The sequence below is a fragment of the Lampetra planeri genome, chromosome 57 (genome assembly GCF_965212315.1).
Source record: "Lampetra planeri chromosome 57, kcLamPlan1.2.h2, whole genome shotgun sequence".
Taxonomy (NCBI): Eukaryota; Metazoa; Chordata; class Hyperoartia; order Petromyzontiformes; family Petromyzontidae; genus Lampetra; species Lampetra planeri.
In genome coordinates, this window is record NC_136163.1 from 5,687,606 (window position 1) to 5,715,414 (window position 27,809).

The following is a 27,809-nucleotide window of genomic DNA, read 5'->3' on the forward strand; positions in this document are numbered from 1 at the left end:
AGCATGCACTCTCTATTTAGTCAAAGGCACCTAAGATGGCCTGGACATGTGTTCCGCATGCAAAATATCAAAATACCCAAGGATGTCTTGTACAGCGAGCTGGCATCAGGCACACGATCGACCGGTCGCCCAGTCCTGCTACGTCAAGAAAAATAAACAAACCCCGCTGTAGCTGCCACCGCATTCACTTGCGATTGCTGTGGCAAGGATTGCCATTAACGGATTCGCCTACTAAGTCATTCTAGGCGCAGCAAAGCCCACAGCTGACTTCGTAAGGCGCAAAATAATTGTCTCTCGAGAAGCACAGGCCTATTCAGTTTGTGTGTAGGGGGGGGGGCATTCCAGTGTTGGCAATGTGTTTTTTTCCCAGGCGTCAGAGAAAAACTAAACTAAATAAACGGACCAATAAAAGAAAGAGAAAACCCCCAAGGCCGTTGGCATGCAGGGCATCTAGAGATCACATTTGGCAAAACCAGCAAAAACCTTCAAATGTAGGCAGGCATAAAGCTGTACGAAGCCCCGTGGTGACCTGCGGGTATGGCTGGATTAACTCATAAAAAACGCTCTTTCATATCCTACCTATAAACGCCATGTTTTTCTGTCTGTGCGTGCGTGTATGTGCATGTGCCTTCCTTGTAACGCTTTTGTCTGACAAACTATTTTGTTAATGTCTTAATAAAGTACACAGATACAACAAAATAAGGCCCCGGATGAACACTTGGTATTTGTTTTTGCCCTTGGCCCAATCTAATCTAAGAAAATCACACTTTCAAAACAATGTAGGCTGATCGTAATGATCACCATTGAGCGCATCTGCGCATGCGTGGGACGCTCGCTCGCGGATGCCCCTAGCAACGCAAACAAAGTTGATGAGCGACTAGGACGGGGGGGAGGTCCTCTTGCGTTAAAGACTTGGTCATTATGTTTGCAAAAAAAAAACAATGCCAAAAAGGAAAAAATAATCAAGCCTCTCCAGGACAATCACAAAGATAATTGAACTGTGTCAAGGAAAATAAAAAGTCGAGGAGTAGCGGCTGTCTCAATGGCAAACAATCAATGAAGGCAGCACGGGCTGAGGAAACTACAGAGCAGACATCATTGAAACAAGCCAGAGACTGGACAGTTACTGCTGCAGAAGAACAGGCTGAGGGAAATCCTGAACAGTGTAAAGTCCTCTTCCTCCTCCACCCCAATGTGTGCAGTTACTACTATAGAGTCAGTAGATACTACTATAGTCAGTAGATCCTACTATAGAGTTAGTAGATACTACTCTAGAGTCAGTAGATACTACTATAGAGTCAGTAGATACTACTATAGTCAGTAGATCCTACTGTAGAGTCAGTAGATACTACTGTAGTGTCAGGAGATACTACTATAGAGTCAGTAGATACTACTATAGTCAGTAGATCCTACTATAGAGTTAGTAGATACTACTGTAGAGTCAGTAGATACTACTATAGAGTCAGTAGATACTACTATAGTCAGTAGATCCTACTGTAGAGTCAGTAGATACTACTGTAGTGTCAGGAGATACTACTATAGAGTCAGTAGATACTACTATAGTCAGTAGATACGACTATAGAGTTAGTAGATACTATCATAGAGTCAGTGGATACTATTATAGAGTCAGTAGATACTACTGTAGAGTCAGTAGATACTACTATAGAGTCGGTAGATACTACTGTAGAGTCAGTAGATACTACTATAGTCAGTAGATCCTACTATAGAGTTAGTAGATACTACTGTAGAGTCAGTAGATACTACTATAGAGTCAGTAGATACTACTGTAGAGTCAGTAGATACTACTATAGAGTCAGTAGATACTACTGTAAAGTCAGTAGCTACTACTATAGAGTCGTTAGATACTACTGTAGAGTCAGTAGATACTACTGTAGAGTCAGTAGATACTACTATAGAGTCAGTAGATAATGTTGCCTCTATTGTATGTACTGCATAGTGTGTAGGTATATATGCCTACAAAATACAAATAAATTGGGTGGGGGGGGGTTAAAACATTTTTGTAGGGGGGGTTGACAATTTTTTTAAACCTTTTAGATCAACTTTTTACCCCTTACTCTCTATAACTTTTTGATTCAGGACTTCGGAAAGGCTCTTATATTTTTGTTGACGGACAAATGGTCAGACAAACGGAAAGCCAGTCTTTCATAAAATCTTAGTATTTCTTAAGAAAAGGCAAGTTTAGAAATATACATATATTTTTCCGCGGGCAGAACCGGGTGCTTCCTGCTATTGTAACTTTTAAAAAAGAAAACAAGCCACCAACGACTGATAACCATCAGTGAAACATAGTGAAATTGTATTTTGTGATAGAAAAAAAGGTGGTTTCTGCTGGGATTTACGGTTGTGTTCAGTTTATTGCCCTTCCCTCGCACCTCCAATTAGCACGGTTGGCTATATACGGTGCGAAAGAAGTTCAACATACATACACATGCACGAGATAAACGGCAGGGAGGGAGGAAGAGGAGATATGTGGTTGTTTTTCCCGTTGAGGGTTCAGCACCACGTAGCTTCCCATGGGGGTCCCGCCTACGGTGAGTCCTCGCTTAACGCGGTAGATGCGTTCCTGAAAAATCAGGAACGTGTTCCCGCATTATAACGGCGCACATTTCGCCTTATAACGGCGCGTGTTCCTCGTTATAACAGCAGCGCGTTATAACGGCAGCACATTCACCACGTTATAACAGCAGCGCATGTTTCGCATCGTGTGAAAAGTGGTCCCTGCTGGTAGAACCACGATTGTTGCGAAAAGCACATTGCAAGCGCGGACACGGCAACCCGAGCGAGAAGTTAAAAAAGGGCCGTTTTAATCTCGTCCCACCTGATGACGATTGCTTGTGTTGCGATCGAAACGTCGTGAACTATTCTTTCTCTACCTACGTGACTTTACCGAAAGAACCAAAGAGTTTGGACCATATTCCCAAATATGCCTTGAGCCAGCCTCGTCGCTCGTGCGTCGAGGGCAACCCGCTCGAGGCCCGTGTGGGTGATCCATACAAAGACAAAGACCCCCCCCTCCTCCTCCCGTAAAGCTTGTAAAAGACTTTTGGGGCAAATGCCGTTTGCGAGTAGCAACCTATGAAGGCCGGCACGGCGCGCGAGGGGGTGAGTGGCAAGCACCACGCCCGGTCGCCTTTGCCTCTCATGTTGCGATGATTTACGCACCAAACCAGGTACTCATTTGTGGCTGAGTCGACCTAGGGGAGGTCCAGGACCGGTTCAGATTATCGTCACCGGTGGCCGTGAGCAGCAATTGAACTCCGGTCATCGGACTCATGGGGCACACGCGTGCACTGTACTTCCCCATTTCAATTTTAATCATGAAAAATGTAAAGTATTTTTAGTTTTATTTTCACAACAGGAAGATATGTCAAAGTGAATTCCATTTAGTCCGCTTTTCTCTAACACACACACGTGGGCAGCAACGCAGGGCCTGTCTCCGATGCGTGTCGTTCGGAACGATGTCTGACGTTTCGCTCCCACGTGCAATGACCTTCCTTAGGTGCAGCGCGCGGTGCAGCCCGACAGCACGTCGTTGTATGTTGAACTTCTTTCGCACCGTACCTAGCCAGCCGTGCTAATCGGAGGTGCGGTGTGGGGGTGCGAGGCGGTGCACCTCAATCGCGATAAAACCTGTGCGGCTGTGTAAAATCAGCCTCCTCCTTGAGTGCGTGTGAGGGCCGTTGCCTCTCCCCTCCCCTCCCCACCACCCTTCCCCGAAACTTCAACGCTGAGTGGGCCCTCAAAGGGAGCATTCCAATGCGCCGTTGACAATCGTGACCGAACTCAAGGGAGGGCCGCATAGGCGATTGGCACCACCGGCGTTTGCAAATCACCGCAGCGAGTGCCAATGGAAAGAAACCCCATCGGTGCGTTGCCTCCGACGCCGTGCTCACCACTGGCCAATCCCGTCCCTTCCCCTCTCCCTCCTCCCACGTGTACGTCCAATTACCTGCAAAGGTGACGAGTGAGCGAGGGAAATAGTTCAAGGTCGCGTGTTCAATATTTGCTTCGTAAAGATGCACACGTGTTCCGACGTGGTCGCGCGCGCTCTCTGGCGCGACACGGTCATTGGAACTTTTAAGCCGAAACGATGTTGCGAAAGGCGTTTTTTTATTCTCGTGTTTTTATTTGTTTTGTTTTGTTTCGTTTGTTGCTCGAATAAATAGCTCGCGTTGGCGTGTGGTCGCGCGACAAACATCGACGAAGAGTGCGCGTCCTCGCTGGCACGAAAGCGTTGCTTGCGTAACCAGGGGGGCGTTGCGCGCGGCGCAATTTGCGCCCTTGAAGTGTTTTTTTTCTTTCTCAAGCAACGAACTTGTTGCAAAATGCCCAGGCGGCTCAAGAGGTTTGGCCCAGTGCCGAGCCCGCAGTTTTCTCGTTATAAACTTGGCTGATAGTACGGAAGAGACCCTTCACAGATATCCCTCCCTTCGGGTAAATATATAAAAAGTCAGGGGTTTGTTTCATTTATTTTCTTTCGACATGACTTTACCGAAATAACCAAAGAGTTTATTTAACAATTCACCTTTTGCAAAAGAAGGGACCACCGTTTCATGGCAATGCCCCTTCTTCATAGCACAAGAAGGGGCATTGCCCAAAACGTCGGCGACTATATGTTTTATTTTATTTTAAGGTCACGCAGCGCGTTGAGTTACACTAGCGGTATGATCACATTAATTGCGTAACACGCACGGTACTTATACTACGCCCGTTACAGAGTATGTCTGTTACTCAACGGATGCTACTAATCCAGCAACTATGCTCATGCCAATTTAAAAGAAAAGAAAACTTGTCAATCGGAAAACATGTTGTAAATGTATATGACTTGCATCAGGCCCACGTGGTGTTTAGTGCAATTTCCTAACTCGTATAAATTATCTCTCTCTCTGGTCCCTGTTGATGTGCTACGTGGCGGAGGACTTTTACCAAAAACGTCGCCGATTTTTTTTCACTTTGAAGGCCACGAGGTTCTGTTGACGAGTGTGTTTTTTTTATTATTATTATCATTCATTGTCCATTTTAAAGGGGTTTATGTATCGGGTTAGATCGCGTAAATATAATTGCGTCGTTAAACCCACCACCACCACGGCCAATTAGTAAGGTTTGTCACGTCAACAAAACGTACCCAATAAATTACCAATTCAGCACACTGGTGTGTTGGAGAGTAAACCCCCAACATTGACAATTCGAGTACGACGTTTCACCAGTAGTAATCACAACCAGCATAATCAGGTGACGGCCGCAGTTATTGTTATCAATTGTGAATGTACACCACCGCCAACGCAGCAGCAGCAGCAGCATTACCAGATTAACTTCTCTAACTCATATCTACGGGACTTTTTGTTATTTCCCCTCCCAGCATCATTACGCTTATCAATGCCACCATTGTTCCATTTCCCTTTGTGTTCGTTCGCCCTTCGTTCACTGCCCCAGCAACTCACTGGTGGTGAGCGACGCGGCCACGAAGGAGGTCGCTCAGGCGTAGCCCAATCCGTTTGGAGGACAAGAAACAGCATTTTTAAAAAATTGGCAAAGGAATTGAAGTTGAAATTGGGGTTCTATTTTCGGGACAGATCTCGCTTCTCTAAGTCAATTAAGAAGGATCTTGTGCAAGGTAAAAACATTTTTTAATCTGTATTGGATTATGGTGACATTATTTATATGCGAGCAGCTGCCAGTAGTACCGTTAATGTGCTGGACACAGTATACCATGGAGCACTTTGGTTCATTACTAATGCAAGGTTACTCACTCAACATTGCGAATTATATAACATGGTCAGAAGGCTCAAACACTGCTATTTGTGTATACGGCAGTACTTACGTATCTTTGTCCACAGCTAACAAAACCATCACAACCATACAGCCTTCGTTCTGAGCCAGTGCTCTCTCTAACAGTTCATAGGGCAAGGGCTAACACGGGGAAAGAATTCATTTTCCTATCATGTCCTTGGTCCTGGAATGAATTACGAAATATTTTTTAAACTGGTATCGCTGTCTGCTGTCAAAGGTATCGCTGTCTGCTGTCAAAGCTCTTGATAGAAGAAAATGTCATTGACCATTGGAATTGTTTTTAATGTTTTGTATTGTACTATTTCGTATTGTGTGTCTATGTATGTGCGTGGTGATTTATTTTTGCTGACTTCTTACCAGGCCCTCCCCTCGAAAAAGAGATTTTTTTTTCTTTAACATCAAGTTTTTTTTTACCCGCTTCAACAAAAGTGGAATGAATCTAATAGATATAAACACATTCCTGCGTAGGGAGCTGGTAGGAACGTTGGGTTGCTCGGTCAATGGCCAGGGTCAACGGCGGCGTGGTGTATTCCGCAAATATGGCCGACTATGAGGGCGGGCACAAGCCGGCGTGAGTAGGTTAAACGTTGAGTTTTATAAGGGCACCACGGGGTGACCAGCCCCTCCCCACCCAGCCCCACCCCTCCCACCCCCCACCCAGCCCCTCCCTCCCCACCCTGCCCCTCCCCACCCTCCCCTCCCCACCCAGCCCCTCCCCATCCTCCTCACCCAGCCCCTCCCCTCTCCACCCAGCCCCACCCCTCCCATGTTTGCATGCACGACGGACGGACGGACACAATAATCCCCTGCGAGCTGGTGGAACCAGGTGGTTCCTACCAGTATAATGCGTGCATGCACTATGAACGCAGGCGCGCTTACTCGCTCGCGTGCACGCATTGCCACGGGGGTGATGCGTGCCGAGCGCCGTTGTCGACGTGCGGTGTGAAAGAAGTCGAACGCGCACAACGCGCACAACCCATGCGTCGTCGTCGGCAAAGGGTGAAGCGTGGTTATACATTTTTGTTCCGTCCGTGTATTTGGTCGTCATTCTTGAGCACGAAGCAAAGTTCGAACGTGGGTTGTGGATAAAATAATAATCAGAGGCGGTTGCGGGGCGGAGGGGATGGGATAATTTAGCGGCGCTTCAACCCGTCAACCCCCTCCAGCCCAATCCACTTATTCCATTGTGCGATGTGATTAATATGTAATGTCAAGTTTCAATTAAGCCTAAGCGCTGGGTTGTCGTGACCTTTATAGAGTATCTTGCTATTAAAAATATATATGTATTATAACCCGCCCCCCCCCCATCGTGATCTGTCAAGCAGATGCATGGCATGGGCACGTGTGAAATGAATCGCAGAGCCTCGCTTAACATGCAAATTGTATGCCTATTAAATTATTGTTTTTTGTTGTTGCTATGAGCCTTCTGATATTCTCTGTTTGCTTTGTACCGTGTAGGTTTCGTTGTTTTGTAGATGCTCATTCATGTACACGCACCGGAAGCAAACTAAAACGTGTACGGTGCTTTTGAAAATCCACTGCTGGATGAAGGCCTTTCGCACAATGCGCCGGTCTTGTCGGGTCGTGGCCGGGAATCAAACTCAGGTGTCCACGTGTATGGAGCAGCACAACCACCACAGTCGTACTGCTCATCATTAGCTTGATGGCAAAGCCTCTGATGTAATTTTTGTTATCAACTATAGGTCTACCAATTTATTTATTTATGTTGTTCTGTTCCACGTGACCGCCCCGTCCCTCCGTTCCTCCAGCCAACCAGCTAGCCAGGGATCAAACTCTTTTTTCTAACACCGTGTAACATGATCGTATGTGTATGATGGTGTGAGCACGATGATATGATGGTACGGTAGCGGGCGACGTCATCGCATTTGACCGAGCGCCAGGAGTCCATCCCAGGCAGGAATCCAGCAAGAAAATCTTCCACCGCCCCCCCCCCTCTAATATAGTTTGATATGATGTGGGATGAATCCCTCTAAGAGAGAATCCCACGTGTGGCCACGCAGCAGTACAGAGGAGTGTCCTCAATGAGTACACCAACCACAGGCATTGGATCAGCTGGCAGTGTGTGACGGGGAGTAAAGCGTGAGTGGATCTTACTTGAAGCTTTCGTGACTGCAGGGATTCATCTTCTTGGTTCTTTCGGTAAAGTTACGTGACTTTACCGAAAGAGCCAAGAAGATGGATCCCACCTCTTCCGCGACGTCTGGGCAAGTGTGAAAGAAGAGGAGGCCACCGACCCTCCAGGGCCGTGGCTTTACGTAGACCCCCCCCCCCCCCTGGGGGCACGTGAAGTGAGAAATAAACGCGTGAAATATTATGGTACGTGAGAGTCATTGGTGATTAATCGTGTCGTACGAGTCTGCCAATATACAATAACTCCGGTTAAATGTAAGTTCCTATGGTAACCTAGAATGACATCAAAGACATTTCCAAACCCATTGGCAGTAAACAATGTTGGTTTCCAAGGGGGGAGGGTGAGAGCGGAGGTTTCTCGGTTGAGATGGGGGCCAAATAAAAGTTTGAGAATCACAGCTCTGGAGGGAGCCCTCCCAGAGTTTCCCCCACCCCCATCCCCTCGCTAGTGACTGCAGTGGCGTGCGCGAGTCACTGCAGGGCTGCACCTTTGCTTGTTTCGCTCCGGGTTGCGTGTTTCGCCAGAGTCCCCGTGGCTCGCCTTCGCAGGAGGATCCCCTGTCAAGTTGTCGTCGTCGTCGTGAGACGGACTGATTTCTCCGTTGTGATCACGTTTTTTTATTATTTCGTGTCTTTTAGTTGTTTTCGTCCCATCAGTTTTTTGTTTTAACGAGAGCTTTCATTGGCTTGGTAGTCGCTATACATAGGATTTGGCCCGTATATATATAATTAGTGTACAGCGTTATTGGGATGCAATTACCATGGATGACGCTGTATAAAATTTTATTATTATTATGTGTTACGTACATTCCAATCAGCTAATTTGCGGTGTAATTATTATTTTTTATTATTATTTGGACCACGACTTCGGCAACACAACAGCGGCGTCGGCGGCCTCCTCTTGCGAATGCAGTCACGTGAACGTTTAACGTCCCCACTTGGTGAAGCAAACGGGCGGTATTAACCAGGACGGCCTGTCGTAAATTTCGATTCGAACCGGGATCCTCTGCAACGAGATTGTTGTTCACACGGCCGCTTAGCGCAGTGGTTCTTAGCCTTGACTGCAGCCTTGCACACCTTTTGATTCTTAATCGTCTACCAAAACAAATGCACGAAGTACTCTTTGTTTCTTTCGGTAAAAGTCACGTAGAAATTAATTAAAATAAAAAATATAATACGACTTTCGATTGCAACACAAGTAACCGTCATCAGGTGTGAATGAATCAGAAAACAAAGCTCGTAAACTTAGAAATGTAATGCAATGCAACACAGAGAGTCGGCTAACACAACAGTAAACATTGTACGTGGTTGATTACGTTCTTCCAAAGATTGCTAAATATGAGAGAGAGACAATAAATTAAAATACAATTTTTAATTAAATTATTTAATGTATTTTTTCTTTCTACGTGACTTTACCGAAAGAACCAAAGAATAATTCCTGCGGTCACGAAAGCTTCTTATCAAGTTCAAATGTACGAAGTTAATCAACGCATTCGCGTTTGATGAAACAAAGTAAGTCGGACTCACGTGCCCCGTGCTTCAATTGCGCTTTCGAGGATTTACCTTCGAACAAAACACCTGGCCATGTCTCGCACCACATGAGAGGGCATCTCGCACTCCCAGGGGGGTGAGTGCACCCCCCCCCCCAGGCCCCCCAGGCCTTCGAGGTTACTCATTCGATACTTTTTTTGCTGCGCAAAAAAAAAACCCGCAAGAAACCGATTTGCAGACATACGAACGGACACAATGGAAAAGCAATTACAGGATGGGATTTCAAGGCACGCTGCGGGAAAAAAAGAATGTAATTGTGTGGAAATAACTCGTGCAGCATGGTGGCGGGGAGGGGGGGGGGGCGTTTGAGAGCTTTTGAAAAAAATGTATTTGAAAAAAAATCAATGGATTGTTTTTAGCATCAAACGGGCAGCGTTCTACAGATATGGACACTGGGTATATCACGGCAACGGTCAGTGGAATCAGTGGGCAATATTTTAATTGTTTATTTTTAACACATTTTATTCGTGGATTATATTTTTCCCGTACGTTGAAACGTTTCACAAGGGCTGAAAAGAACGTTTGATTACATTTTTATATTATTATTATTATTCATTATAATCTTTCTTTTATAAACATGTTCACATGTCTACCCCCCTTTTAAAAAATACACGTATCTCCATATATGTTCTGGTATAGATGAGCAAGTTAAAAGAACGAATTTTACATTGAAATAAATGTACAGATGTTTGTTACTCCACTTCTGGACGAACGATTCCAGCATCAAACAATTAGTATTTGAGATATGATTCTGCAAAAAAAACAGCGAACCTTGGGCGGGAGGTGTGTGCAGGATCGTGAGAGATGGTCGATTACAGAGACTGGTCATTGCATACAAACCCTCAGTGTGACGCCCAAGGCTCAATGGAGGGAGGTCAGAACGTGGTTGATTTGTTTCACACGTTTGCGTGTTTTTTTCCCGCGTTTAAAGTTTGTCATCGAAATCATAAAATCTTAAAGGAGATGTACAGCTCGGGTAAGGTTCCCGATAGATCCTGAGCTGCCTCTTGAAATAAAGTTGATGAGTGCATTACAGCATTAACCTGTTGCTCAATCACTGGCACTAATATTAACAATACTAACATTAATGATAGTAATACCATCAGAATAAAGTTTGGGGATATTATATATATAACAGTTACTGCATGCTCGTAAACATAGAGACAAACACTTAAATCGTCCAAACTGGGCCATTCGGTCAGTTTCAGGAGAGCAAAATAGACATCGTTTTGCAGCCATCTTGAAAACATGGCCGTCCGCTTGGATGTTCAAAAAGCTTAACGGGGCTTTAGTTTATTTTCCTTTCGGATTTTTGTTGTGGTCTGAAAAAGATCCGCCATTATCCACAACATAAGTCTTTTTGGGGTTAGATCACGTAAATATAAATGTGTCGTTAAACCCGCCGCCACCACCTGACAAGGTCAATTAGTAGGGTTTGTCACGTGAACAAAACATGTTCAATTCATTACTAGTGTAGTGGCATAGATTAGTAATGTAGCAGCATAACGCTGGCTGCTGGCAGGGAAGTGGATCTGTGGCTAACAGCAGCCCTGACGTCAGCAGGCCACGTGACACACCAGAGGGAGGTCTAGGGGAAAGGTCACAGAAGGGGCACATCAAGAACCCACTGGTAGGTTCTAGAAAGGGGGCGTGGCCGGGGGCGGAGCCAGGCCACGTGACAGTATAAGAAGGGCCCCTGTAGGGGACCTTGGGGCTGTCGACTGTAAGTGGGATCCCTGTCGTGCTGCTCAAGTCCATCGTCGTCGCCATTCTTCTCTTCGTCGCCACAGTCGTCGTCGCTTGATATTGCGCTGTTATTCGGTTGTTGGCTGTATCGGTCAGCGCCATCGGTGTTAAACGGCTGGTGTTGTGTATAGGCTAAGATGTGTGTAGCCTAGGCGACTGTAGGGTGTGTGAAGGGAGATTGTGAGTGTAATAAAATAAGTGCCTCCAAGAATTTCTGCCTCCGAGTTGAACCACTACACTAAAACAGCACTCACCGGTTGCATGTTGGAGAGTAAACCCACAACATTTACGACTATGGCGATCGCCTGAGGAGGCTGGTTGTAATTCCTGGCGAAACGTCGTAGTCGAATCGTAAATGTTGTGGGTTTACTATCCAACCCACAACCGGTGAGTGCTGTACTAGTAACGAATTGGCACATTTTGTTTTACGTGACAAACGCTTGCTAATTGGCTGTGTCGGGTGGTGGTGGCAGCAGGTTTAACGACACGTTAATATTAACATGATCGAACCCAAAAACCTCTATTATGGTTAATATTGGTCGCGAAAGCCTCCTACGACGTGTTAAACTGATCCGCCACTGCAGTGGCGGCTCCTGCAAAATCTCTCAGGGGGGGCAAATGTCTGGATGATTTATAAGGATAAGGTCCACCCATGCAAAGGATAAATTAACAGCTCAAGCATGTAAAGGCAACTTCACTTCTTTAATATTAATGAAAAATAAAGTGACTCTTACAATACATCTTGTTTGTTTCTATACTCACTATTAATACAATCCACTCAAGTTTCTTTTATTAAAGATTTCACTAGGTGGCGACAAATAATTTTGTTGGATGAAACGTGCTTACGTATGATGACGTAAGCACGTTAGTGCGAGCCCTCCTGGAAGCCATAGAGACTGCATTGCAGCGCCCGCCCTTCGAAAAAAAACATCTTTGAATGTAAGTCTATGGGACCACTCGGGGCGATTCTCAGCCGGAGTGAAATCGCCCAAATAGAGGCGGTACGCCACAGAACGTGACATGACGCTGATTGGACTATATCCAGAGGCACAGTAACGGCTAGCATAGCTCTGTGGTTGAATGAGATTGTTAATGTGATTGAAAAAGTCCCTTTCACACATTGGTGGTGCGTCGCCCAATCGCCCTAATGAAGAAACCGCCCCTGCGCCACTGTCAATATCGCCACAAGCATGCTTCATTCGTGCATGCGTCACAATTTGATTTACTTTCCTGGGCCCACACACACAACACACGTTTCAACCAAGATCACGGCCGCAGCTCCTGATTAACAACATCTCAACTGCACCTTTGCCGTGGCAGGTAAAGGCGCTGCCCCCTGCAACTGCTTTACTCGCGCCACCGCTGTCAGAAGGGGTCAGCGGTTCGTATCGAAGCTGTCGGCTTAACCCACACTTTACCCTCACCGCATGCCGCGACCTGCCGGTCCGGTCGACTAACTACGGTGTAAGCCATTTGTCTACTGCTGGATGGACAGCGGCTGTGTCTGGGTGGGTGGGTGGCATTAAAACAACAGCACAAAGCACTATTGTGAAATCAACTGCCCTGCCCGGTATACATGAGGGCATGGGTTCGAACCCAACTCCTGATGCCTTGATATTTGGCGTTTGCATGTCTCTCTCCCAGTCGTCGTTTGGATTTTTGTCCATCCACATTTAGAATCAACGTCACGCGTTTAGAGTAGTTGGCTGCTGCTGTAAATGTACACATGATGATGATAAGACACGTGGTTGAGCTATCATTTGTGATAACCAGGTCGATTCTGAAAAAGAGCTACATTGTAGCTCAAGCGGGATCTTACCTGGTAAAAGTAAAACTACTTTAGTGTTAGTATGGGTCTAACTTTAGCATGGGTCTCTGTAGAATTCTGCAAGTCTCTATGGATTTCTATGGTTCTACACGGTTCTCGAGATCTATGTGGGTTTCTATGAGTAAGGGTATCTGTGGGTCTCTGTGGATCTATATAAGTTTGCAGAAACACGCGTTTAGAGTCTTTAGCTGCAATATATTTCGACGTGTTGATGATGATGATGATACGCCACTTCGTTCTGCTATCATTTGTGATGGCCAGGTCGCTTCTGAAGTAAATATATAGCAACTCATAATGCGACCTTACGTGGTACAATAAATAAATAAACATTTATTTTTATTGAACCGGCGACCTCCAGATTACGATGCCAGTGTGGCTCGCCGTTAGACTGTGGCAGGGCACTGCTGCAACAACAACAACAACTCAAACTTGACCAATATCTCCACCAAACACCCACCCGCCCCGCCCATCCAATCGCTCCCCCACATTCTTGCGAAACTTCGTTATTGCTGTGACCGCGAGTCGCACGCCTCCACGGTCACGAGCTTCCCATTACAAGGCCTCGCAATTCTTCTCGCCGATTGCGTTCATATTTTTGCAACGACAAAAAAAAAACGTCTCCGCCCTCCACCCCTCCTCCCCCACCCACCACCACCTCTTCTTTCACTGAGAGCAGTCATCATACCGACGACCTCTGCATCAATCGGAGTCGGGATATTTATTCATACCGGAGGAAGCCGATGTGCTGTGACGCTCTTTTTGTCAACGGATGTCCCAGGAGACATCTCAGTGGCGTGGCTAGACAATTGTGTGTCGGCCGTGCCCCAGCATCGAGTCCCAAATGGAGCCCTCTGGGGGTGCTAGCTCCGGGCTAGGAGGAGCGGGGGAATTGATAGCGAGGGCATCCCCCCCACCGTCCGCCCCTCCCCACCCCATCATGGCCTTCCTTGCACCAAGGGACCACGCCAACCACGCAATGTCAATGCTGTCTCCTCCTTCTCATCATCATCATCATCACGATCATCATCGTCGTTATTCACTGTCACACCATTTCCGGACGAAGGCAATGCCTTCGTGGTCTTGTCATGCCACTGTCGGAATCAGAATTTTTATTTCGACTGCGGGAGGAATCCGATGAGCTATGAGGCTCTTTTACAACAGATGTCCAGTGTAGGACACGGAGTCAGCCCGTGACACGAGCCAATGCAATCTCGTTGCTCCATCTCCGCGTCAGTTGTCCTCTGACTACGAGCGAGTATCTATCTTGATAGATGTCTGGCTAGGGCGTCGCGGTAGCTCGGAGATGTTAACTACCTCGCCTGGTATGCAGCAGGTCGTGGGTTCGATCCGGACCCTGTCACCTGCTCTATATTTGGAGTTTGCGTGTCTCTCTCTCACCGTGGTTGCGTGAATTTTTTTCGGTTTTCCCCTCCACATTTAGAATCAACGTCACGCGTTTAAAATATTTGGCCCCCTATACATCCGCACATGATGATAAGCCACTTCGCAGCTTCTGAAAAAAGCTACATAGCAACTCAGTGGGGCCTTATCTTAGGCCTCGACTAGGTAAGGTAAAAGGTAAAAACAACAAGCCTACCTTTGCCATACCTTTTTCCTTACCAGAATACAATCACTCTACCCTAACCTTTTACCCTTTAGCAAGGTAAGGTAAAAGGTATGAGGTCAAAAGCAACGAGCCGACCTTTACCCTACCTTATACCCTTACCCCATACAAATTACCCGATTACAGGGTAATTACTGGGGTACTACTACACATGAACAAGGTTTATAACGGTAAATGCTACAAGGTAGAGCGTTATATTCATATAGAATACTCTCGATGATTCCAATTTTAAATGGAGGCCACGGACTGCGCCATGGAGCTTTTAGCGAGCGGTAAACACAAGGTGTTTACCGGGTAATTCTTCCGCGCTACCCTACCCTTTACCTTACCCCTTGGCAAGGGTAATTACCTTACCTTGCCGAAGCCTACCTTACCTCGCAACATATATATTTATATATATATATAGTTTTAGTTTGATAGGCGCCGGCCGAGTAGCCAAACAATTCAAATTAGCGTCTGGCTTTGCTTAAATTCTGATCACGGTGCAAAGCCAATGGGTGGAACCTGCGAAAGCGAATGTCGGGGGACACATCTATCCCTCGGACAACAACAACAACAACGTGAACTTTCAACAAAGTTGGAATTGGGTAAAGGCGCAGCCCTGAAATTTCTCAGTCCACGCCGCTGCCGGTAGAAGCAAGGCCGGATGAAGGCGTGGGGGCTTTAGGGGCCTCCGTCAGCTGGAGGGCCTCCAGAGATGAAGTGAAAAGTGATTTCGCTTGTCAATGCTGAATTGTATTTGTCGTTAGCCTTGTCAAAATAATTTAATTTTTCATTAACTTTGTCCAGAGATTAAGTGAAAAGTTATTTCACTTGTCAATGCTGAATTGTATTTGTTGTTAGCCTTGTAAAAATAAATGTTGTTTTAACTTTGTTTTCCTTTTGAGAATATTCCTGGGGGCCTCACAGTACCTCCATCCCAGGGGGCCGACACAATCTGAATCTGGCCCCGAGTGGAAGGTGCCACCACTTAAAGGGGATCTCTAAAGAGCACCCCCCCCCCCCTCTCTACAAGGGTATTCTTGGCCTATTCGTCCACAGCCTGGCCAGACACAAGGATGCCACATGCAGCTCTATTTACTTTGTGCGATGCTCACCACTCCACCACCACTCCACCCTGAGCTTCTTTCGCACCGTACGTAGCCAACCGTTGCTAATCGGAGGTGCGGGGAGAAGCTTAACGGTAAAAGCAGTTCTAAAGAAAATATTTTCAATCTGGATATAGAGTAGACACACTTGCGCTTAAAACGATTTCCCCAAAATATAATTGCGGGGTTTCATTTGCTGTTGTCGTCAACTACTGCGCGTTCTGGTTCGTCTCTAGTCATGTATGTTATTCTTAATCTTCTTCTTCTTGCTGCCCGTTGCTGTTGTTGCTGTTGCTGCTGCTGTTGTTGTTGCTGTTGTTCCGTGGTTCCACGCTCACGCACGTGCGCGCGTGTGTGTGCCTGTGTGTGTGTGCCTGTGAGTGTGCGCGTGTGTGTGTGTGTGCCTGTGTGTGCGCGCGTGTGTGTGTGTGCCTGTGTGTGTGTGCCTGTGTGTGTGTGCCTGTGTATTTGTGTGCTTGTGTGTGTGTGCCTGTGTGTGTGCGCGTGTGTGTGTGTGCGTGTGTGTGTGCCTGTGTGTGTGTGCCTGTGTGTGTGCCTGTGTGTGTGTGTGTGCCTGTGTTGGCTGGGTCATGTAGCCCGCATGCCCAGCCACCGCATGCCTAAACAGCTTTTGTTCGGCCGGATCGAGGGGGCTAAACGGGCGCGGCACGGGCTAGAGAAGAGATGGAGTGATGTGGTACAGGAGGATGTGGAGCTGAGTGGACTTGCCGATGACTGGTACCAGCGGTGTCAAGATCGGCCTCAGTGGAGGAGGCTCGTGAAGGACGCTACTGGGCAGTTGGAGGCAGTCGCCCTCCAACAACAACGGAGGGCGGAGGAGCGACGCTCACAACAACGAGCGGAGCGCCGGGTGGCTAAAGCACAGCAAGTTGGTACAGTAGGGGGCACAGGTGGTGCATCAGCCAGTCATCTCGGTCATCTCGGTCAGTCGACCCGTGGCACCTGCTGGGTCTGCCCCGTGACCTACTGCCAGCGGGCGTTCGACACTTCACGTGGCCTCAAGGTGCACATGGCCTGGCACAAGCGTCGTGGTGACGTCACCGCCACTTAGTGGCGAATGGCGGTTGTTGTTGTTGTTGCCTGTGTGTGCGCGTGTGTGTGTGCCTGTGTGTGTGTGCCTATGTGTGTGCGCTGGCGTGTGTGTACCTCTGTGTGTGTGCCTGTGTGTGTGTGCCTGTGTGTGCCTGTGTGTGTGCGTGCGCGTGTTTTGTGTGCGCATGTGTGTGTGCGTGTGTGTGTGCCTGTGTGTGTGTGTGTGGGCGTGTGTGTGTGCCTGTGTGTGCGCGCGTGTGTGTGCGTGCCTGTGTGTGTGTGTGTGCCTGTGTGTGTGTGTGTGCGCGTGTGCGTGCGTGCGCGTGTATGTGTGCGTGTATATGTGCGCGTGTGTGTGTGTGCGCGTGTGTGTGCGTGTGTATGTGTGCGTGTGTGCGCGCTTGCGTGTGAGCGTGTGTGTGCGTGTGTGTGCGCCTGTGTATGTGTGCGTGTGTGCGTGCGTGCGTGTGAGCGTGTGTGTGCGTGCGTGTGTGCGTGTGTGTGCGCGCATGTGTGTGCGGGTGTGTGTGCGTGTGTGTGTGGGAGAGCGGTAGTGTAGCGATTAGCACGCTACGCTATGATCCCGGCGATCAAAGTTCGATTCCCGTTCACGGCCAACACCAAGTGAAGATCATCTGATCCTGTCCTGGGCCTCCCCTAGGTCGACTCAGCCTCAAATGAGTGCCTAGCGCGGTGTGTAAACATCGCCACTGGGGAGACAAAGGCGGCCGGGCGTGGTGCTGGCCACCCCACCCCCTCGTGCGCCGCGCCATCCTGTAGAGGTGCTCGCTAACAGCACTTGCCCCAACAGTCTGTTAAGGCTATATGGGGGATCTTTGTCTTTGTGTGTGCCCGTGTGTTTGGGTGGTTGTCTTGGAGTGCTCTGGCACCGTTCTTGCTGTTGTTTTGCTGCCAAAGCTTGGGAATTGGTAGACTCATGCAATATGAACTCATATACTTAATATAATTTATGTATTCATTTGTAAGTGAATTGCTTTCCTTCACTATATGTTTCACTCCGATGGGTTCTGTTGTTGTTTTTGTTGCTGCATTGCTCGTTGTAACTTTGTGACCCGCGCCTACTGGACATGTGGGGGGGGGGGGGGGAGTGAAAGAGCTTCATAGCTCATCGGATTTCTCCAGGATAAATAAACATTCTGAATGTGTGTGGGATTGAAGGGGCCTCAACGACCTATGCCCCACCCCCCCCCAGAGCCCCACCCACCCAACCCCCTCCCCTCGTGCAGCTGATGCACGTCAGGCCAAACCATGGGGGGTGGTCACTCAACTCGACGTCGTCAGGGTGGGAGGAGGCACGCGGGCGGGGAGCGGTGGCGCAGCGGTCAGCGCACTGCGCCACGAACCCCCGTGACCCGAGTTCGATTCCTGGCTCGCGGACAACACCCAGTGACGAGCGTCTGAACCCGTCCTGGGCCTCCCCTAGGTCGGCTCAGCCCTCAAATGAGTACCTGGTGCGGTTTGTAAACATCGCCACTGGGGAGACAAAGGCAGCCGGGCGTGGTGCTGGCCACCCACCCCCTTTCGTGTGCCGTTCCGGCCTTCACAGGTGCTGCTCGCTAACAGCACTTGCCCCAACAGTCTGCTAAGGCTACACGGGGGATCTTTCCCTTGGTCTTGGCCCGAGTGGCCTGGTGATCTTCACGGCACGCGCGGCCAACGTTGTTGCAACTTTGTGAAATTCCCAGAAATTTCCAAACGCTGATTGCGCTTTCGATAATCTGCGTGCGCTCACGACGCGAATGCTGCATTTGGATCAATCAGGTTTGGGGTTGCCACCTGCCCCGGTTTGATTCGCATCGCTCATGGCAAGGGTAAATTCTATAAAGACTCGAATTCACACGCTTTTTTTCGAGCATGCTTTTAAATCGGGTCATCAATCCGCGACACGGACACACTTATCTCCACTAACTTGCAACGAAACGTGGCTGCCCAGTGAAATTGTACTGGGATCGAGAAGCGTTGCCGTGTTGGTTTGAGTCACACTGCATGTGCATGACACGTGGCCTGCATCCTGTGCCGGGAAATGCTGCGTGTGCAATCGCACATGCTGCAGTGCGTTTACTACGAGCCAATACTCCAGCAAACACAGGTTCGGCGACCAACATCGATCATAAAGGTTTTTTTTTTGTCGCGTTAGATTGCATGAATATAAATGTGTCGTTAAACCCACCACCACCCGACACAGCCAATTAGTAAGGTTTGTCACGTAAACAACACGTGCCAAATCGTATATAATCCGTTGTAATTCATATGACTAATTTATATGACTAATAAACAGGACAATTTTACATGACTCATTATACGACTAATTTGCATGACTGATTTATACGACTAATTTACATGACTAAATTACATGACTAATTTATATGACTCATTTATACGAGTAAATTACATGACTAACATACTCTTTGATTCTTTCGGTAAAGTCACGTAGGTAGAAACATAAAATAAAACAAAAAATCAGATATCACGACGTTTCGATCGCGACACAAGCGGTCGTCCTCAGGCAGAAAAAAAAATCCAGCAGTAGAACTGTTGATCCAGCGAGAGAGCTATTACAACAACGAGGTTATATATGTGGCGATGGGCAAGCAAGCGGGGTCTGAGCTGGAAAGGAATTCCATCCCCGGACGCAAGCATGTCATGTGTCGGAAGCTCATTTCATGCTAATCTCTCTCCCTAATCTCTCTCTCCCTAATCTCCCCCATGAACACAACTGACGTGCTTGCGTCCGGGGATGGAATTCCTTTCCAGCTCAGACCCTGCCTGCTTGCCCATCGCCACATATATGACCTCGTTGTTGTAATAGCTCTCTCGCTGGTTCAGCAGTTCTACTCTTGGATAATTATTTCTGCCTGACGACGACCGCTTGTGTTGTGATCGAAACGTCGTGATATCTTATTTTAACTTTTATTTAATTTTTCTACCTACGTGACTTTACCGAAAGAACCAAAGAGTATGGATTCCTGCAGTCACGAAAGCTTCACATCAAGATTATATGACTAATTTACATGACTAATTAATATGGCTAATTTATAAGACTAATTTATATGACTACAAGAACCCCCCTCTGGTCATCGCACGTGATCGGCTTTCAGTGATGACATCATCTTTACTCTATTTAAGACCGAATCAGGAAGACGTCTTCACAATTCTGGTAAATCTTCTGATGAAGCTGCCGGTTGTAATCACCAGCTAAATGTCAAAGTGCTCAAATTGTAAATGTTGTGGGCTTACTCTCCAACGCACCGGTGTGCTGAAATAGTAACTAATTATTATTGGTTCTTTCGGTAAAGTCACGTAGAAGGGCAATAATAAAGTAATAAAAATAAAACAATACAATTCTCACGACGTTTCGATTGCAACACAAGCAATCATCATCAGGTATAAAACTGCAGCAAGAACATTTGCTGTAGTTACTTGTGTTGCAATCGAAACGTCGTGAGAATTGTATTGTTTTATTTTAATTATTTTATTGTTTCCCTTCTAAGTTACTTTACCGAAAGAACCAAGAATATGAATCCCTGCAGTCAGGAAAGCTTTAAATCGAAATTTAGTAACTCATTGTTACGTTTTGTTTCTTTGAAAACCTCGTAGATAATTAGCTGTGTTGGGTGGTCGTGGTGGGTTAACGACGCATTTATTTTTACGCGATTTTACCCAAACAAAACCCCCCTTTGTTATGGACAAGTTCTGAGAATAACCTTGCTCAACACGTGACACTCGTTGGTATGTGGTTGGAACTGTTGGACCAACGTTATCGCGGCGTCCCATGTTTGCCGTGCATATAAAGTCAAACAAACATTACTGCGCGCAGAGGGGTAAGGATGCAAAGATGGAATTCCGGCGAGAGAATAAGCAAATGATACGTGTTTTTTTGCAAAGCCTTCAACTTTCACGGACACAAACGCATCTCCCCTGCGAGCCGGATGGGTTTATTTTGCCTGCGAACAGAGAAAGCCAGACCGGCAGGCAGACCCACACGTGCCCGTCACTTGCGTTGGCACGGAGGCGTCCGATACTGCGGGGGTATATTAAACACTGTCCTCGTGTTTTGCGAAATGTCTGACGTCGAGAAGAGACTCTCTCTTCTTCTTTGTCGCATAGACAAAAGATCTCCCTGTGTAGCCTTCACGAGACCCCGCCACGTGGGTTGATTGTGACACTGCTGATACCCAGTCATCGGCAAGTACACTCGGCTCCACATCCTCCCGTACCACGTCTGTTATCTCTTATACGAACCCATGGCGTATCCGTTTAGCCCCCCCTCTATCTGCCCAAAGAGGATAACGAACCCAGACGCTGCTATTTAGCCTCACAAAGTAATCGGTGATTGCTGTTGCTGCTGTAGCAGTTGCCTTCTTCTTCTGCTTTCGTACGACTGATGTAGATGCACGGTGACAACTTCTCACGTTGAGGTTGTCAAGCTCAGAGAACCGCGTGCAAACGCCGTGATGTCTCCTTCGTGCCCGTGGACCGCGGCATTGCGTCGTTACGCGTTGCATACGGTCTGCTCTTGATGACCACAGTCGCACCACTGCCCGCGTCTACTGCCATGGTGTGTGCGGTGGATGCGGTTTATGGGTTGACCATGAACAGCTTCGTGGGAGATCAAAGCGTTGGGTCTTTCACAACGAGGCGGTGTTTGCTTGCGAGTTCTTTTGAACTGCACGCAGCTCGTCAAACTCCATCGGGGTGGAGTTGAACTCGCAATTGTTGAAGGGTTAAGGGCACGGGCCCAAAAGGGACTTGGCGTGACTTCAAGGACAAAGCACAATTATCAAAGACAACAAGCGCACATTCATCAACAACTTTGTGGCCTTGAAGTGAAACAACATGGCAATGGAAATTATTCATAGCGTGCTGTGAAGAAGTGTACTATGAAGAAGGGGGATTGCCAGATAGGTTCATTGGTCGAAACGTCACCTATTCAATTTTTTTCTTCCTTTTAAAGGCCACAATCTAATTAGTGACGGATGTGTTTAATTGTTTTTGTTGTTCTTGTTGTTAATTGTGCTTATACACAACTGTCAACGTAGCAGCAGCAATCGACAATTAATGTATGAAGATAAACAGCAGCATGTGCGTGGCCCTGTGAGTCGGGCTTTATCGATTATTGGAGCAAGGGCTAATGTGATCCGTGCTACAACCAGGCAATGATTGTGGGTTGAGCTGACCTAGAGGAATAGGGCAAGGATTAGATTAATACTTTATTCCAATTAACAAGATTGTGCATGGGCAGAAATGTAAACCAATGTTATTGGGTTCACAGCCTGAAGCATTTATTCATGAATGCTCCGCAAGATACAATACAACTCCACGTGCATTTACATAACATCTAAATAGAGCAGCATCTCAAAGCACATACACACACACTGTCTGTGTGTGCGCGCTTACACGCACACAAAGCTAAAGATTAACCGTGCAGCCCACACGGGCCGCTGGGGCAAGTGCTGTTAGCGAGCACGTGTGAAGGCCGGCACGGCGCACAAGACGGGGTGACGTGGCCAGGACCACGCCACATTTTGTCTGCCCGGTGCCGATGCTTGCACACCGAAACAGACAGGAGCTGTACTAATTTAAGTCTGAGTTGACCTAACGGTGTCCCAGCACTGCAGTGCTCATTTAAGAAGAAGGCCCCTTTGCACGGAACGAAGCGTGCACTTGCCGTGTTGTGAGATCGTTTTGCTCCTTGCCATCAATTTTGGCTGAGCCATCGAACAAAGGCGGTGGTCACCGCATCATAGCCCGCTTTCAGATGCGCTTCTGCGGCCGTCTGGAACGCTCTTCCATCCGATAGCAGGAAGCCGCTGTGAGCTATGCACTTTTAAATCATCATCATCATCTCGATTGAAAACTCACCTCTTTAGAACTGCGTTTGGTGTTTAGTTTGTTGTCTTTCCCCACGGTTGGCTACGTAACGGTGCAAAAGAGGTTCAACATACGTCCGTGTGTGCATTTGCTCTGGACTTTGTGTGTGTGCGCGTGTGCAACCCGAACTGTATCGCTGTGCATTAATGTAATGAGGAGGCCAGTCCCCAAACCTCACTCAATTCACTCAGCCCCTCACCCTTTGCACGGATCGCATTGCCCGCCTTATTGATGATGTGGCTGGCTAATAAATTGCGTTGGACGACCGCCCGATTCGATAGCGTGTGCATCCCAAGCACAATGCGCGCGTTTCATAAAATAAAAAAAATAATCACACCCGGAGCGGCCTGCGGTGCTGCGCAAGGCGTTCATCTCGGCTCGTCGAGAGCGGCGGAGATCGCGTTTCGTCAAGGTTCGAAACCTGAATCTCAGCAAGGTCATTTTAAATCCCATCGTCATCACCACCATCAACATCATCATCATCATCACCATCATAACCATCATCATCACCACCACCATCATCATCACCACCACCATCATCATCACCACCACCACCATCGTCATCACCACCATCAACATCATCACCACCACCACCAACATCATCATCATCATCACCACCAACATCATCATCACCATCATAACCATCATCATCACCACCACCATCGTCATCACCACCATCAACATCATCATCATCGCCATAAACATCATCATCATCACCATCATCATCACCATCATAACCTTCATCACCACCACCACCATCGTCATCATCATAACCATCATCATCATCACCATCTCTTCGGCATCGATACAATGAGTACCACGTCACGAGCACGTGCCACTTGGTGGGAAAGTGGGAAATTAGCGGTGGTATTCCGATGGTCCCCCGCCGTGTGAATGTGGAATTTCCAGTGCCAGCTTAGGCCTTACTCATGGGGAGGGGTACAAGCCAATGCAGACTTGATCAGGGAGACTCTTTGTTGTGGTGAATGTCGTGGGTTCGCTCTCCAACACACAACCGATGTTGCTGTACCAGTAACGAATGGCCATGTTTTGATTGCGTGACAACCCTTACTAATTGGCTGTGTCGGGCGGTGGCGAGTTTAACGACACATTGACATGGTTACGCAATCCAACTCCCCAAAAAAACCTCTATCGTGGATAATATTGGTCGCGAAAGCCTCCGTGTTAAATAGGGGGACTCTTGTTACGGATGCTATTGTTGCTGTTGTTGTTGCGATTGTCGTTATTATTACATCCTAATCGACGACAACCAGAGCTTGGGCAATTGTTGGCACCGGATCTGTCTGCCTCGCCGCTTGCCTGCTGATTCGCGTGCCTCCGAATCGTTCTCCCTCCTCGCTCACCTTCTCTCTCCCCCTGAGAGAGTGAACGAAAAACTGCTCGAGTCGCGAATTCTGCGTCGTCATTATCATCGCCGCGTATTTGTGTCGTTGCTGTTGCCGCTGCTGTCGTTGTTGTTGTTGTTGTTGACGACACCGTGCTGTCTCGTTTGGCAGAGTTCCACGCAGGAAGATGCAGTCGCGATGGCATTTGCTCAAAATCATGGCCGCGGCAGCAGTCCTCTTCTGCCTCTACGGCGTCTTCCAGTTCAACACGCTCCTCCGCAGCTTCGCAATCGGTACGACACCCCCCCCCCTACCCCCAACTCTACCCGCTGCCCTTCCCCCCCCCCCCACATTCCTCCGCATGAGCACGGAATTCACAAACGAGAGGACCGTTCTTTTTTCTTTTTCCACTGGCACATCCGAGCCGTGCCGCCGCGAGGCACTAGCGGTACGCCGTGGATTTTCATTTCGCAATTCGAAGAGCCGGGCCGGAACCGAGCCGTGATATACGCTGGCACCAACGAGACATCTCTGCATGTGGCTCGGGGCCAAGCTGGGCCATGGAGCAGGGTTCATTCATAATTTTCATCGAATGTCGCAGAAGATCCCTGGGGCTTTGATCTTCCACGAAGCTCATGGGTCCACGCTAAACCGCATCCACTGCACAAACCATGGCCGATGCGGATCGCTGATGCACAAATGGGGAAAATTTGAAACTTTCCAGTAGTGGTGCGACTGTGATCATCCAGAACAAGTCCGTGCAGCGTGCGACGAAGGAGAAATCGCCACAGCGATAACACTCCGCTTACCCCTGACGCGGTTATCTGGGTCTGGTCACCTTAATGTGAAACTGCAGATTTGACTCTGCATCTACATCAGCCGAACAAAATCAATAAATAATGCGGGCGATACACCAAGTGCGACTTGAGCCATTTGTTACCGTATGACCCCGGTCAGCCGTGACGCTGTGAGGACACGTGTCACGTGAACAACTGTGGCACTGCTCGGCTTCTGGAGTGGCTGGCTCGATGGGGCCCTGGCACGGCTCGGTTGTACAGTGGGAAAGAGGCACGGAGGGACTGTAGCATTTAAACAAGATATCTGGTCACGAGAGAGAGGGAGACTTTTGACTTTTAAACAACTTTTATTGCCGCCAGCAGCAAAAGCACTGGAGGCGATTTCGATATGAAATACACAAAGTCACCAGCAAACAAATAAACAAACGCTACAAATCCACACGCTGTGGCGCTAAAAGCACCGCGCACAACACGAAATAAAGGTCACGTGGTTGTGGTGGTCATCGCGCACGCCACAGTGACGAGCGAGCGCTTCAGAAGATGAACATGATGGTGCCGTCCACGCTGCTACAGAGGGCTTTTCCGGCTCTCTAGCGTTCGAAGAAGACGTGCACATCACCGACATGTGTGTGGTATGCGTACTCCAGCCGGAGAGGGAGATAGAGGGAGATGGGGGGGACTACAAAATCTGGAGAGGCCGGGTGTGTACGATGATGGAGTGCTACGGTGGTGAGATGTTAACTACCTCGCCTGTTATACATCAACTCGTGGGTTCGATTCCGATCCTGATGCTGCTCTATATTTGGAGTTTGCATATTATATCTCTCTCTTTCTCCGTGGTCCCGTGGACTTTTCTCTGGATACCCCAGTCTTTCCCCTCCATAGTTTAGAGTCAACGTCACACGTTCAGGGCATTTGGCTGCAATAGATTTCCACGTGACGATAAAATGCTTCGTCGACCTATAATTTGTGACAGCCAGGTCGCTACGAAAAAAGAGCAGCTACGCAGCTGCAGCTCAGTAGGGGGGCCTTGCCTGGTAAAATAAGAAATAAAAAATAAAAAATAAAAAAAATAAAATAAAAAGTGGTTTTTAGTTTCATGGGGATGCGGGTGGCACGGCGAGGAAAGATGACTCTGGGATGGACGGAGGCCGTGGATGCAGAAGCCGCAGCTGCATCGAACGTGGCTCAGCGCTGGCACGGTGTTGAGATCGTGAACGAGTTTCCACGCAGGGGGAACATTCCGTGAGGACGGCACCACTCGCTGGCGTTATGCCCGAGTGTTTTTTATCTTGTACAGCCCCACGAGAAAAAAACAAAAAACTCTGCGCTCATCTTCGTGCGAACGACACCGGACTGCTATCACCCACCCAGCACCCCTCACCCCGCAAGGCTCCACGAATGACAACAGACCATCACCGCCACCCCCAGGCTCCACGCTCAGGGCACTCGCAAATTGTACGAAAATCCCTGCGACGGGAAAGCCGGCGGTGATGATCAAATAAAGACCATTGGCTCACCGCCACAGGAATTTTGAATTTGCACCACGGGCTCAGGGCTACGGGTGGCTAATGATCTCCAGCGCTCTCCTCGTGCGAGCATTGAGACACAGACGCTCTCATGCTTACAACTAAAACGCAACTGTTTATTATTTTGCCAGGTAAGGCCCAATGAGCTATTGGCTCTGTCAGAAGCGACCTCGCTATCACGAATGATAGCTCGGCGAAGTGGCTTATCGTCGTGTGGATATTGACAGCAGCCAAATACTGGCTGCTGTCAAACGCGTTGATTCTAAACGCCAAGGGGAAAATCGGAGGCCCCGGAGAAAAATCCACGCGACCACGGGGAGAGAGAGAGAAAAACAAGGAAAATCCAAATATACAGCAGGCGTCAGGGTCGGGATTGATCTCACGACCTCCTGTATACCAGGCGAGGTAGTTAACATATCCTAGCCACCGTGATGATGATGAGGTTGAGAGAGAGAGGCACGAAAACTCCTAAATTAATCAAGAGTCAGGGTGGAGATCGAACGCACGACCTTTTGTACACCAGGCGAGGTAGTTAATATTTCCCCATCGATGACCATTAGGAGTGGGTCAGACGGTTACGACAACAAACAATCCCCAAAAAACTGATAGGAGTGCAAAGAATAGGAAGGGTAATCAAATCACTATAAATACATGAACAAACTAAACTACGTTTTTTTTTATTTTACGAGGTAAGGCCCACTGAGCTGTACAGCTCCTTTTCAGAAGTGACCTGGCCACAAATTATAGCTCAACGAAGTGGCTTTATCGTGGGGAAATGTATTGTAGCCAAATACTCTTAACGAATGTTGATTCTAAACGTGGAGGGAAAAACCGGAGGACCCGGAGAAAAATCCACGAGACCACGGGGAGAGAGCGAAAAAAAGATAGAAAATCCAAATATATAGAGCAGGCGTCAGGGGTCGGAATCGGAATCGAACGCACGACCTCCTGTATACCAGGCGAGGAAGTTAACATCTCGCCACCGAGGCGTCCCAATGGAGAGATGGGACGGGGGGAGGTGGGGTTCTAGATAACCCTCGTAAATACGACTCGTAAGAACGATACTTAACGGAGAGTTGCGTTGCTCAGATGTGTTGAGAAAAAAACGGAGAAATTTGTTTTTAGATCAAAACTGGAATCGCGGCCTCCACCCCCCCCACCGCCAGTCATGTTGTTCCAGGGTCTCTTGCACGGGAGGTGGCGGTGGGGGAAAGGGATAGGGGTGGTCCAAGCATCTGCATACAATTCCCCCCCCCCCCACCCGCTGAGAAGTTCATACTTTATCCAATGCTCACGCGGATTCGTTTCAGCCGCAACTTTGCCAATTTGGCAAAGCTGTAAAAACCACCAGAGATGACTTCAAGCTCGGTTTGGATTGACGACCAAAAAATAA

At 48.0% G+C, this 27,809-nt stretch overlaps 1 protein-coding gene across 4 annotated transcripts in view; it reads left to right on the plus strand.

Moving 5' to 3' along the window:
* The window catches only part of LOC144735860 (type 2 lactosamine alpha-2,3-sialyltransferase-like), an 82,457-nt gene that overhangs the window by 23,128 nt on the left and 31,520 nt on the right, over positions 1 to 27,809 (plus strand). For all 4 annotated transcript variants that reach the window (XM_078618407.1, XM_078618410.1, XM_078618409.1 and 1 more), the window contains one exon: positions 24,262 to 24,383. In XM_078618407.1, the coding sequence (XP_078474533.1) occupies positions 24,278 to 24,383 (106 nt within the window). In that variant the 5' untranslated portion in view covers positions 24,262 to 24,277. The remainder of the gene's footprint in view (positions 1 to 24,261; positions 24,384 to 27,809) is intronic.